Genomic DNA, 14,380 nt, shown 5'->3' with positions numbered 1-14,380 from the left:
CACGTACTGACTGAGTAAAATAATTGCCTTGTGCTCACACGACTCTCGAGATTGACTCTTGATTAGGGGAGAGCAAAGTTGTCATGTTCTATGGTTGTCAGAAACTAAATCCCTTCTTGTCTAATCAGGGAAGTTAATCCTTCCTTGAACATTCGAGAAAGTTTCTAGCGAACTCTGAGCTTAGCTGGCAAACCCAAAAATTAAGTCTAGTATCGACAGTAGTAGACCTAGTTAACTTCTGGCCTAGGCCTTTACTGCTGTAGGTACTATTCCAATGCGCAGAGCCTATTGGGAAAATAGGAGCTACACTACATGGCGCCCAACGCGTTTGGAAAGGGCGATAAAACTAACGTAAGACATTTAGAGTAACTCAGTCGTGCTTTCTCACTCAGACCCCTTTTCCCAAATACTCCAAAGACGTCTGGAGTGGGTGAAAGGTTATTATATCCTCCAAAACCTCGCAGGAGGGAACTCCTATGTATGGTTCTTGGTCTAGTCAACGTTGAAGGATAAAACAGTTCCAAAATATTGTGCACCTAATCTTTGTTCCATAAAGAAACCTGATCTGCAAACAAAAATAATACCATCCTGTCAGTAAAATGGGAGACAGTGATGGAGAAAGAGAGGCAATTAGATTAGCTACTGAAATAGCAGATGCTGATGCTACCATGCAAGCAGCAGACGCGGATATAATACTCATTCCGGCCATTAAAAGGAGATCTATAACCTTAAAACTTATAGAAAATGGACTGACACCTAGAGGTGGCACAGTCATATTCGTAATTGAGGCACACGAATATCGGCAGACAGAGGTATACTATACATGGATACATTTTCCAGCAGCAAATGCTGTAACAAAGTACTTCCACTATTACAAAGTAGAGGAACCTCCTGAAACGTACACTCCTTTCGAGGAGGTGGAAGTACCACTCAAATTCCAAGAGCATTTGCTCTTATTTGATGGCGCCCTAATACATAACAATCACATTACAAGGCTCGGTCCTTTAGGAAGACCAGGAGCAACGTGGCCGGTCCTAGCCGGATACACACCACATCCAGACATCGAAAGAATGCCTGCAGCAGAGCTGTTAATACAGCTAAAACAACTACTAAAAATTCACAGACAATTAGTTCAGTATGTAATGCGGACTTCAACAATTCAGCCAGCGATTAAACTTCCACAGCTGACCCCTCACCAGGGGAACACAAATAAAATTACACCACAGAACATCCAATCCTGCCTAGGTAAAGTTCCAGCTAAACGGGAACAAATACCATTCTGGTTGGCACAGAAAATTACCCAAATAGAGGCGGTGTTTCCTGACACCACCCCGCTGGAAAAACACAGGATTCTGACTATATGTCTCCCAATGGGAATCGCACCACACATTGAGGACTGTGACACTTGGGGTACAGTCTTTGCTTCCATCTATACAAAAACGCACGGTGTTCCATCCATTTCGGTAATACCAGATGTGCTAAAACAAATTCAAGATGAATACGGTCCAGAACCTGCTTTAACTCTTGGTATGAAATTACTGAAAGACTTCAAGCAGGTCTCGGCTATATTATTAGCCAACATAAAAGGTGAAGCAGCAAACGTGGCGATCCGCCAGAGGTTAAAAGAGACAGATATAGCAGACCAACCAGCTGAAATTGCCAGAATCATAGAAAAATCCTATGAAGAACTAGGCAGAGATAGTCTAGGTGGAATACCAGTAAAACCGCAACTGACTACAAGTCCAGAAAAAATGTTTTTTAATAATAATAATAATTCACCAAAAAAGAACTGGGATGGAAATAAACAATCCAATCCTAAAGAAAAGAAATTCCAGTCCAGAGGAAGGTCTCCTAGGCGAAGAGAGAAATCTCCAAACCCGAGACAAAGGTCACCTCAGAGTGAACCCTCTGGGAATAGATATAACCTTAGAAATAGGGATAATATTAAAAAACCTGATAGATATCAAGACATTGATACACGTCCGTCTCAATCTTTTCAGAATTCCTCGCAGAAATCGGAAAGAAGAGGACGATCAGAAGAGCACGCCAAGTCCAAAGACAAGGAACCTGCTCAACTGAAAAAGAAATCACAATTTCCAAAAAAGAAGGTAGCCAGTATCAAGGTAGTTAACAATGCCGAGAATACTGAGGACACAACTGAAAAACGGAGAGTGGGCTCAGACAATGCTAGACAGCGCAGCAGAGGTGAGCATAGCTCGCAAAGTCCTTATGAATCATCTGGAGACAGTGGACACGAATGAATACCTTCAAGTGGAAACTGCAGACACCAGAGTTAGCAAGCCCCACAAAATATACGAGATAACATTACGTATAGAGGGAGATAAGACTAGGAAAATAAGGGGACTATTTTGGGATAACCTATCCAAAGGCTATGACATCCTTCTAGCTGAAAAAGACTGGCCACCAGAGTTTGTCAGGGAGTGCCCTCATGGCGAAGAAGTAATTATGCCTGCCTTCTCGAATCAAATACCGATTCATAAAAAATATACACTTGCTAGAAAGTGGGCAGTGGCCTTAGCACCTGCTTTATATAAAAATCATGTAGGATGGGATGAGGATTCTCCTCCTCACAAAATCCAGTTAAAATCACAACCTACTGCACAAAGGCAGTACCCAATTAAGCAAGAAGCTAAAAAACAAGTAAATGAAATACTAGATCAGCTAGAATACCAAGGGGTGATTGAAACTTGCACCTCACAAATGAACAATCCTTTGTTTCCGGTCGCCAAACCAGACAATTCATACCGTCTAGTTTTGGATTACCGACACCTTAACACATGTTGCAAAACTTTTGCAGTGCAAAACTCACACAGTGCTGCACTAATGAATAACATAGTGCGCAAAAAATACAAAACAACCTTGGACATCTCCAACGGATTCTTTTGTCAAAACATAGCACCAGAGAGCAGATATTTAACTGCATTTTCAGTAAATGGCACTCAAAAACAATTCTGTCGGTTAGCCCAGGGGTACAAGAACAGCCCGGGGGTATTCTCAGCGAGAGTAACAGAATTACTACAACTATATGATGATGAAGCATTATCTTATGTCGATGACATTTACTTAACAGATGATGACTTGGAAACTCACTTGAAAAGAGTGAACACCATAATACTTGGTTTCGCTGCAGAGGGTTACAAATTCAACTTCAAAAAGTCCAGAATTGCCCATCTGAAAATCCAGTACGGAGGATATGAATTATCAAGTATTGCCTGGTTAACAGTCTTTTAAGAACTAGAAGAATTAAAAAATCTAAAATATGAAAAGACGTATCCTCTGCCAATCGACATTCTGCCTCTACGACATTACGCCTGTGTAATCTATACAGACGGACATGCTCAACCCTCCGTTTGGGGAGAACATGCATACAATCCCACATGTGAGATTACAAAAGAAGTGTGGCGCGGAGGTAAACTAAAACCTCTATTAACAAAATCACACTCAGTAGAAACTAATTCAGAACTACAAACTGAAATATTAGCTTTGAAAATGGCGCTAGATAATGCGGATCGCGAATTCCCGACACTTATAGTGTCAGATTCATATTACTGCGTCAAAGCATATAACAAGGATTTGCAGACATGGATTCAGAACGGTTACAAAGATGACACAGATGCACCAATAAAGCAGAGACTGCTCTGGGAACAAGTAGCTCTTTTGAAAAAAGAACTACCAAAGACTCACGTGACACACTCACTGAGTCACCAGCGTGATGGCGTTCACGTTGTAGGGAATTCATTGGCTGAAACAGCCGCAGCGGCAGCCAGTAAACCGGCTCCCGTAGATCGAAAAAAGCGTACATTAAAATACATTGACGGCGAAACATTGCTGGCAGTAAAAACGTCATCAAAAGGCGACTGCTCGGCGTTACCGATCAACTATCCACTCAATTACACATACATCATAGATGCAAACTCCATTCCTTTTGCTCGAATCCCTGGAGTGGGGGATAGAGTGATTCCAAACATGGACAGGAGAAACTTGTTAATCGCAGACGCACACATGGGCGAGGGTCTCAGACACCTTAAATTAAAAGATTCTCTGGAAGAATTACAATCACGGTACTGGTGGCCAGGCATGAGCCTGCACTACACCATGTTTGTAAAAAACTGCCCAAACTGCAACAGAGATCGCAGTGGGGAGAGAAGCAGTTTAATACCTCGTCGTATCAAGGCAGATAACATCACCACTAAAAAGAATGGCTTGCGATTAACATATACAGGCTAGTTCCCACTTATAATGTAGATCCACAGCACTCGGCTGACGTCCGGACTGTTATACAAGATTTGCGAGTCTAAATGGCATATACGCTAAGAGCATGCTACGTTCGACCATTTTTTTTTCCTTTTTCTCAGGCAATCCAGCCTGGGGGGGGAAAGAATGGCCAAATGAGCACAGCCCAGCGGGAATCTTCTCACTTCCTTCCTGAGGGTATGGGATGGTGTAAAGAAAAAACCAAGACAGAAAGCAATCTATAATAGAAAGGATATTAGGTTCGGGAGCTGGGTGGGTCAAACATCTAATAAGTGTCCAACGTAGTCTAAATAACTTGCCAAGAAATTCTCTGAAGGGATTCAGTCCATACGAATTATTATTCGGAACTAGGATGTTGATCTCTGACCTTGATAGTCAGACTCCAGTGGTAACAGAAAAAAGCTTTGATGTCAAAGACCGTTTGGCTATTTTGCAGGACTTAAACAAAACAAGAAAAGACCTGAGCAACATACAGTTGAAAGAACAGCCAACGACCACTGAAGAATCACCACCTGTCCCAGCAAGACCTGTCTGGATTCCAAAAGTCGGGGATCTAGTCAGGGAGAAGATCGCGGTAAAGAAGGAATTTGGGCCTTCTTACAGAAAAGCAGTTCCTGTATTGTCTGTCAACGGGACAAGATCAGTTGTACTACCGCCACTTGCTGGAAAAAAGGAGAACCGAGTTGTATCCATCGACCTGGTAAAACCACAACATGTGGCCGATAACCAACAGTAGGCCAAGTGGACTCCCAATAAGTAGCAGAACACCAAGGTTTGCTACCAGTACAGAGGTCCTATCAAAGAGGCTCATCACTTTCGAGACGCCTACAGAAGAACAACAAGGACTATGCAACAATGCGATAGAACTTAGACCTCTGAAAACCCAAATAAAGACATTTAGCAGAGACACACCAATCTATACAGAAGTACCAAGTGAAAATGCAAGAAACAGAAATCCTGAACCAATTGGAACAATTGACAGAACTGCATCCGGTTACTTCATCAACTTCGATGATTCCTCTGAAGGCTTCAGCGAACAAAAGACACAGCCATCATCAAAATCCTTTAAAAACAAAGCTAAGGAACTTTTGAAACAACTGAAAGAAACATATCTGGTTTCTCCATGGATTGAATTTTGGGTGGGTTTTGGTGCATTTATCCTCATACTTTGGCTCATCATGGTATTTACCTTGGGACGCTTCATTGAGGGAAAATATGCTAAAATGGACACAGCAAGTCAGAACATCAACTTGGTCCTCAAACCACACACATCTTCACACGTCGAGAAACGAGAACTTTCTTCAGAACTTACTTCAGCAAATTTCACAGCAATTCCAATACCTGGTGGGGTAGCCTGGGACAACACTGACTATGAAATTCACGGTCCGGTAGAGATCCTGAAATATCCACACCAAATCAAGATCTCCTTGAGTGACTTTGCAAAACCAAACTCATTTGCTGATGATTGGGACTTTGAAAGTATAAACAATATGATGTCTGACTTAGTAATGTCTGCTAAATTTACTAAACATGATTATTTGCAAGGTTCTACAAATTATGATAGTATGTATTGCTATAACCACTATGGTAACCATTTCTTGCATAAATCTGCACAACCTAGAAATGTTTTAAATTTTAATCAATGGGAACATTGTGCTACACCTCCAAAAGGGAGCTCTAGAACCGTGTATGGCAAATATTAATATTTTTCAGGTTTTAACATAACTAATGCTGAAACATTTTATTACAAATTGTCAAACAAGACAGGGATGAAAACCATGATAACCAACACAAAATTGATATATTCAGATTCTTTCTTTGAAAAAATGAATACTTTTGGATTTGATTATTGGGACAAACTTGTTGATTTGAAAAGTGTTTGGGGCACAAAAGAATGGCAAGTACAGGGTTTAGAAGCTTTGTTTAGAGCCTGCATGATCCCAGAACAAATGATATTTTTAAATGACACCGTTCAACAAACCACCTGTCTTGGCTTAGCCAAAATCAAAGATTTAAATAACCTGTCTATTCCAAAGCCAACAATGTTTAGCAATAACTCTGAAACAGATGAAGAAATAGACATAAACCATATACTTAACCAAAACAGAACACATCCTGATTGGAAACAATGGTTGATCTGGCCCACAGATACAAATAACTGTCAAGATAGATTCCTGAATAAAACACAGGGTTTCAAAATGACCAGGCCAGACCCTAGATATCCCCAAAGACATCACCCAGGGATAATAACAACCTACAGTGTGGGCAAATTATGCCTTCAATGGCTACAAACTTCCACACTGCCTGAAATTAAGCAACACCTAACTTTACTTACTGATGGTGCTGACTTGCGTGATTTCATACTGGGACCACGCAAACAGCGTCATAAGCGTTTCATAGCAGCCTCTGTATATGCAGCATACAATGAGGCCTGGAAGGTTACTCAAATTGAAACAGCAGAAAGAATACGGGAAATTGACCGTATTAATTTGGAAAAATCACTTTCTGTAGTGGACAATGGGTTAATGACTCTGTCCTCCAGAATTTTTTCATTGGACAGCATTGTGTCTTCAGCAATCGATATATTATCACAAGACTTACTGTTATTACAACATGGTCAGTCACAATTGCGTTCTATTGTACAGCTTGGCTGGACGTTACAAAATCTGCGTTCAGGCTACGTGCCTTGGCGTTTAATCAACACAACGTCACTATTCCAAATCTTTAACCTTACTGATAGACAAATCGGTATGGCGCAGAAGGGTGCTGATTATACAATCTTGAGCATTGAAAAACTAGAAAGATTACCGTTGACAATGTCAGAACGACCTGTCAGTGAATGGATAATCCACGGAATCATAAATATTCCAATCTCAACCTTCAGGTTTCAATACTGCCAAAAATATATACAGGCTGGCATGTACGAGAAATTGGGAAAGGGGTACCTTAAAACAACATGGAACCTGCCCTATTCACATGCATGTGTCAGTAACAAAGGACAGAAAGTGTTTCTTAGTGGCAACAATTGTGCTATGTCACTAAGCGGCACGCTTCTGTGTAACGGTATTAGTTTGCACGGAGCCTGTGAAGGGAATTCATACAACCTTTCATGTCACCAGCAAGGCGCACCTGCAACTGAAATAGAACCATTCTTTCAAAGACTCTATAATGGGAGTTACATTCTTATTGTAGACCGCAGATGCTGTAGTCTTATGCCCGGGACTCCTTATCTCGTCACTACGACGGCGAATGTCAAGTGCTGTGGACGTTCTTTGTTCCCCAGCTCCTTTCCAGACAGGGAGGCGAGGGCATGGCCCAGTTTGAAAATTACTTCTATTCGAATAGACACTTTAAGCAGAATGAAAACAGTGCTTCTTCAGACGCCTACAAGGCTCACGTCATCTAAAGAAACGTATGATCTACAAGTCGCAAGGACGACTGCAGAGATACATACATTATTATCAACTAATTCCCCCGTACATTTCGCGGAAATCCTGAGCGAAATCTTAAATATTTCTGATACCACAGGGGTCTCAAAGGTATTTAAGACAGTATTTTCGATGGCATTAACACCATTCAAAGCCATACTGGGTATTTTTCCAGACTTCGTCCATTCGATTTTTGGCGGACTTCCCCTGATCCTAGGACTAATTGCAGGAATCCTATTCCTAGTCCTTATTTTTCGTTATGGCAACCCATGTCACAGATCAAACTCTCGCGACAATGGAAGATACGATCCTAGCCATTGGATACCGGGACCGGATATCAAAAATCCTGGGACTATCCCGGCTTAGAGACCTAAACATGACTTGGTTTCTATCATTTCGACCAATGTGGCAAAGGTGTGTTTTACCTGTACTAAGGTGTCTGCTATGCGGAGAAGAATGCGTGTTAGACACCTGTCTGACGCTACAATCGGATGCGCCGGTGGATGCAGATACACTGTTGGTTCCTACCAAGGTTCACGCACTGTGCTGCCCTCAAAGGCTGCCAATTCTGATGACGGCATTCCTGGAATCTTCACCACTGCGATTGAAGAGTAGTGAAGTTCAAGATGAAAGCAGCATCGAACAGGTACGGCCTTCTGTCAGCAATGCAAATCAGAATGTCAATGGAGACAATCATGCGCATGAATGCATGGTTACCCCTATTTCCGACTTAGAGGAACTTTCCCATGAAGCTGTTGACAGTTTTTTCGAAAGCCTGAATGATATGATGTTCTCTCCGGAACAGAAATAGAGACTTTTGAGTAAACTCGCACACGGCGTTCCCTGAATTCGGCCTTCAACTTTAAAAATAAAGTCACATGAACAATTACAATCCAGTTCACGGACAGCAACTTTTTTCAGCAAGCCCCTAAAATATTTTTCTATATATTTTTCCCGGGACACTGATTTTCTGCTTAAAGTAAGAGACTATTCCTAGAGAACTAAGATTTCTATTTTAGATACTTTATAGACTTTATAGACTTTAGCTGCCCGCTGGTTTGTTCGCAATAGATTTAATGTGATGAAATGGTTTCGACTTTTTTTCTGTATAGCCATATTAAGAGCCATTTCATGTGTATTTCTCATATACCAACAATCGATAATGCATAACAATGCGTGTTCACTTTTGCATTTAATTCATAGCTTAAGTGCATACAATATATATGACTGCAATTTTTCAGTATATTTGAAAATTTCGAAATGCATTTATGTATTTTGGGGTGGTAAGGTATACACTATACTCTATAGTATGTTGTACTATGTTATACTATGCATAGATTAGTAGATATGACCATAGTTAGCGTGGAGTGGGTGTCGTGTATTTCTATAGGTTCTGATTCGATCCCCCTATTCCTGACCCTATTCTGGTTAAACTTACTAGCTAGTTAACTAACAGTCAGCCCATGAGGCAAGAAAACCCCCATGATGCAGATACCGTTATCTGACGCAGTCACACTACGGCACAGGAACGTGTTATCTGATTAGGTCATAACGCTTGAGATCTAATTAGACAAGCGATATTCCTCCAGCCCCTGATAAGGCATACGACGTTCTCATAACAAATCAAACCTATGACAACCTGGATAATCCGTGCGGCCATTGTTTTGATTTCACAGAGAACTTTAGTAAAGAATGTGCTAACGAGCAAGTCGTATGACATCTTTATTGACGTACCTATGTCCATCCTTACGTCAATCCCGGCACCTTTAAGGTATAAATATTGCCGACCTTGCCCTATGCAAACACACGCGTGGTGACAAGACGGAGCAGCCATACTTGCCGAAGCCGAGAGCAGAAGCAGACCCCGCAGGCAGCAGCCCCGCCTTCCTGACGCGCTGAGAGACGCGCTGCTATCTCAAGCCGAGAGACCCAGCACCGGCGCTTCTGGGCAGCCCTCGCAGGCAGCCTGGAATATCGAGAGCAGAGAAAGAGATACCATTCCTCATTCATCCTAAATTCCAGGTACAGAACTGAATAACCCCTCCTAGAGAATTCTTTAGTTATTCACTTGGCAAAAACAAACTTAAACTAAACTGTAACTTTCTATTCCCGCCCACGCATTAGACTTAGGTCAGGTACACGGGGTAGGCGTATTTAGAAACACCAGTTGAGTACGTTTAGTCAAATGTATATGTGTATGTAAATATATTTTAATCATTTTAAACATCATATGGCTCAGAAACCATATCAATGTTTTTACAGTATTATTTTATACTATTGCTTCTAATGTATGCACTTTACTTAACTATAAGTATTGCAATAATATCGATCCATTTCTCTTGTACGAGAAAAGAGACTGATCAATAAATAACATCTTTTATTGAACACGCCCGTCTCTTCCTTTTCTCTACATTCTGATGAGACTAAGAATGCACGTACTGACTGAGTAAAATAATTGCCTTGTGCTCACACGACTCTCGAGATTGACTCTTGATTAGGGGAGAGCAAAGTTGTCATGTTCTATGGTTGTCAGAAACTAAATCCCTTCTTGTCTAATCAGGGAAGTTAATCCTTCCTTGAACATTCGAGAAAGTTTCTAGCGAACTCTGAGCTTAGCTGGCAAACCCAAAAATTAAGTCTAGTATCGACAGTAGTAGACCTAGTTAACTTCTGGCCTAGGCCTTTACTGCTGTAGGTACTATTCCAATGCGCAGAGCCTATTGGGAAAATAGGAGCTACACTACACTGGTTTGGACAACCAGGCCACGAAATAAAGACAGGCACAGGGAGGGATATCTAGAAATATGCTTGAAGAAACATGCTTTTAGCAATATCCTGAATTTGTAAAAATCAGGGATCTCTGTGTTGAGAGGAAGGTAGAGACCTCCACCGAGATGAGCCCGGATCGTGAAAGGGAAATCCTCAAAATATCTTATAACAAGTCATTTCATTTCAAGTCGAAAAGATGGGCTGCAAATTAAGATTGGAAGACTTTAGCCATCTGATGGGAAAATAAGGAAAAAACACCATTGATAGGTAATAGGATGCTCAACCATGCAAGACCTTGTGGACAAGGCAGAGAAAATTGAAACGTGCTTTTTTATTTAGTGGGGGCCAGGGGAGGGCATTCAGTGCAGATGTAATGAGATCATGGGGCATATTATCAAGAAGCAGCGTTAAATTTATCGCCGCTTTATATGCCCTTGTGAATTCCCATAGAAACCCATTATCGCCGCTTTAGCAGCAGTTTCCTGCCGCTAAAGCAGCGATAATTGTTACGCCCTTCTTGATAATATGCCCCATGTTTTTTCAGACCATACATGAGATGAAAAGTATGGTTCTGGACTCTTTGAAGCGAGTGTATTGATTTGTTAAGAAGTCCAGTTTAGAGGCCATTACAACAGTAAGGGTCAGAAAACAGTTGATAAAGAGTTGGGAAATGTTTCTTTTTAGTAAACGCTAAAATATTTTTTCCAAATATTAGGACATTTTGTCTATGAAAGGAAGAGAATGAATATCAAACATAAAATAATATCTTGTTAGTCTCCATAGCTCACTACGGTGCAAGATGATCGCATATAGAAGATACAGAAGTTGACCAACACATCTCTCCTCATACACATCTCTCCTCCTCATAGAGCGTGCACTGCCCAAACAAGTAAACCAAGCCCATTTGTCCACCAGCCTCATCCATCCACATCCGGCCAATTAGCTTTTGCTGGAACTTCAGAAGGGAATAGGCAATGTGTATCATTCATTCAGCGCCGGTCTGGGTAGGGGTAGGACAGAGGACTTTAGGGAAGGTGTGTGTGCAGCAGCCATAATTGGCCAGGTGGTAGTAAATGTAAAAATGAATAAGAATTGCATCACCTGCCATTAGGGCTGCTATCTGGACAGTATTTTATGCCAAGGTCAATAATAAATAACATATTGAGAGAAACATCAAAAGTCTGTCACCCTTTCCTAAAGACCACTAAAAGTAATATTGGAAATCCTCAAATAACTTACTTCAAAAGTATTTTAGAAGTGTCTTAATTGTGCCTAAATTATTAGTAAAGCCCACAAATGCAGATTTGCTCTGTTGAACAATAAGATACATAATTTTACATGAAAACGAAACCACATATCAGCTCCTGGCCCTTTTACAAACCGAAAGCAAGGGCAAATGGCCTTAATTTTGCTCAAAGCTGACAACCATGCCAGCCATGGTACAGTCGATATGACATGATGAAGCTTTTCCCATACCTTGTGAAAATCCCAACTGATACTGCTGTGTTCCCAATCCAACCTATAAAAAGAATATCCAAAACACCAACCCACGTGCAATCAGAAAAGCAGCCAATCAATCACACAACAGAACCGCCCCACACACAGCCACAAAACCATCCAACCCACTAATTTGGCAGATCGGCTCTTCTGACACTGCAAGATTGCCATATATGCCAGTATTCCCATGCCACTGATTGAGATAAGCCAGCAGGACACTAAGCAATACGATTCATACTATATAGTACATCCTAGGATTATGACAGTGAAAAAAGACTGAAAGCTAAACGTAGTGAATTACAAAGCCACTATCAATACATGTCTTGTGTTCCAAAGGATTAGGGATATATTAAAGATGTTTTGCACGAGTCCTAAAAGAGAGGGTAACTGCACTTGCACCATTTTGCTGCCAATATAATACAGATTGGAGCAAAGTACATGTGCATCAGTGCAAACATGGAAGAAACTAATTTCACTTACGATAATAGGTATAACATTTAAATCAGCTCCACTTTCAAATGTGAATGATAGTCGCACATTTAAGAGCTAAATAGTAGGCCCCTGGCGGTGAACTCCGCTCCTTTCATGGAGTTTGTGGAGTTTTCTACACTCTATGCTCCGCGGAGTGCAGAAAACTCCACTCTGCGTAGTGCAGGTTTTTCCTCCCTCACGCTCGCCAACGGTAAGGTGGCGATCGCAGGCGCCGCTTGGGTAGAAGTTCTACTCGACTGGCAGGAAGATCGGTGTGAAGCAGTTCGTGCTGCAGTCGGCCACTTGCTGAACTCCGCTGAGCTTTTTTGTCACTTCGCGGAGTTCCACGTAGCGAAACTCTTCGAACTACACCCAGGTCTACTAAATAGTACGTTCCATTTTATGTTAGATAATTATATCAGATAAGTAACAAAAACAGTGCAGAGACTTGTTAACTAACTACGATTTCTTTGACTGTGTCTATGACACTTGTAAAACGAGTTCTAAAAGAGTTTCATGTGTATTTACCATTCATTTCTCAGGTTTGCCCTGGTACAACATAGAATGATGCAACGTCACTTTACCCCATTCAGTATTACATTAAAAGCAATATAGTGCAAAACAGTGTTTCCCTGTTACAGTTGCAGCAGTACAAAAGTTCTGAAATACAGCCTGTTATGGTGACTATTTAGATATCACCAGAATGACAAGTACACGCACATGATAACAGCACAGATGGAGTCATGGGCACCAATTTTCAAAGAAAGGTCACTCTCAGTCTGTGAAGATAACCATATTTTGGGATCCATATGGCAGACGAGGGCTTAGTTGCAAGCAAGAAAATTCTAGGTTTGCACCGAAGTCTTTAATCTTACCTGATTTGGGGTACGTCACAATAAATACATCATCGTCTCTTATTTCAAAGTCTTCAATTGAGTCCATGAGTTCTGGTGTACTCAAGGATGCTAAGATACGAAATCCTTTATATTCAAAGGTACCTCTTCGATTCTCAGCAATTTCATATTCTGAAATAAGATACATAGTGTGCATTTAATGATGATGTCACAGCCTTCTATTGGTGCTTTTTTGTGACGTAGAATATAAGCAAGCACACCCCTTTGCATGTAAATTTCATTTGAAAGAAATATTTGAATCATAGTTGATAGACACTGTACTTAAATATTTCCGAGTATATTGTTTGCTCTTGACATGGTTTAAATACCAAATACAGTACTACACTGTCATCAATTCATTGAATCATCATTACCACTCTATTGGTATTCATTCTCAGAATTTGTTATTTTCCTATAAACATAAATTATTTGTTGCTCCCTTTTTATGTTGAGCCTAGACAGCGTACGCATTGTCTCTCCGAGACATGCTGTATTCACTCTGTTGCTTGCGGCCCACCCCTTGTCTTTTTAGTCATCCCTTCGATTGTCATTCAAAAATACTTGCTAGCTAGTGGTTATCCTTCCTCTTTGTCCCTCCTTTTTGTGATTGGTTTCCACCCACAGAGCACCGCATAATTACTGTTATTATTTCGCTTTTGTGTTCATTTGGGCAAATATATTATTCTTTGATCCTGCTCGTGTCACTGTTTGCCCCTCTTCGATGGCCCATCTTCGATGATTTCGCTTTTGTGCCCATCACTTAATATCCCTATCCAGTTGTTATGTTATGTTATTTATTTTTGCATAGCGCTCGACTCACCCGAGGGCATCTCGGCGTTGCCTAGCAATATTCCTGCAGCTGAAAAGGGAGCAAATGAAACTAGAATAGGAAATCTTTAAGCTGTTTCCTGAATGTGCTGTAGATGTTCATTTTGCGAAGGAAATCTGGTAGCTCATTCCAGTACCTTGGAGCTAGGTACGAGAAGGATTTTCCTCCAGAGCGACACAGCCTTATGCGTGGAGTTAGTAGGAGATCTTGCGCCCCCG

At 41.1% G+C, this 14,380-nt stretch overlaps 1 protein-coding gene across 3 annotated transcripts in view; it reads right to left on the bottom strand.

Moving 5' to 3' along the window:
- Positions 1-14,380, bottom strand: part of LOC144761579 (amine sulfotransferase-like) — a 476,546-nt gene that overhangs the window by 154,483 nt on the left and 307,683 nt on the right. For 2 of the 3 annotated variants that reach the window (XM_078646877.1, XM_078646876.1), the window contains one exon: positions 13,316-13,465. The exons of the other annotated variant lie outside the window; for it this stretch is intronic. In XM_078646877.1, the coding sequence (XP_078503003.1) occupies positions 13,316-13,465 (150 nt within the window). The remainder of the gene's footprint in view (positions 1-13,315; positions 13,466-14,380) is intronic. 3 annotated transcript variants of the gene reach the window in all.

The sequence above is a fragment of the Lissotriton helveticus genome, chromosome 6 (assembly GCF_964261635.1).
Source record: "Lissotriton helveticus chromosome 6, aLisHel1.1, whole genome shotgun sequence".
In the NCBI taxonomy this organism is placed as follows: Eukaryota; Metazoa; Chordata; class Amphibia; order Caudata; family Salamandridae; genus Lissotriton; species Lissotriton helveticus.
The sequence above is the reverse complement of the archived record's forward strand: the minus strand, read 5'-3'. Positions and strand labels throughout refer to the sequence as shown.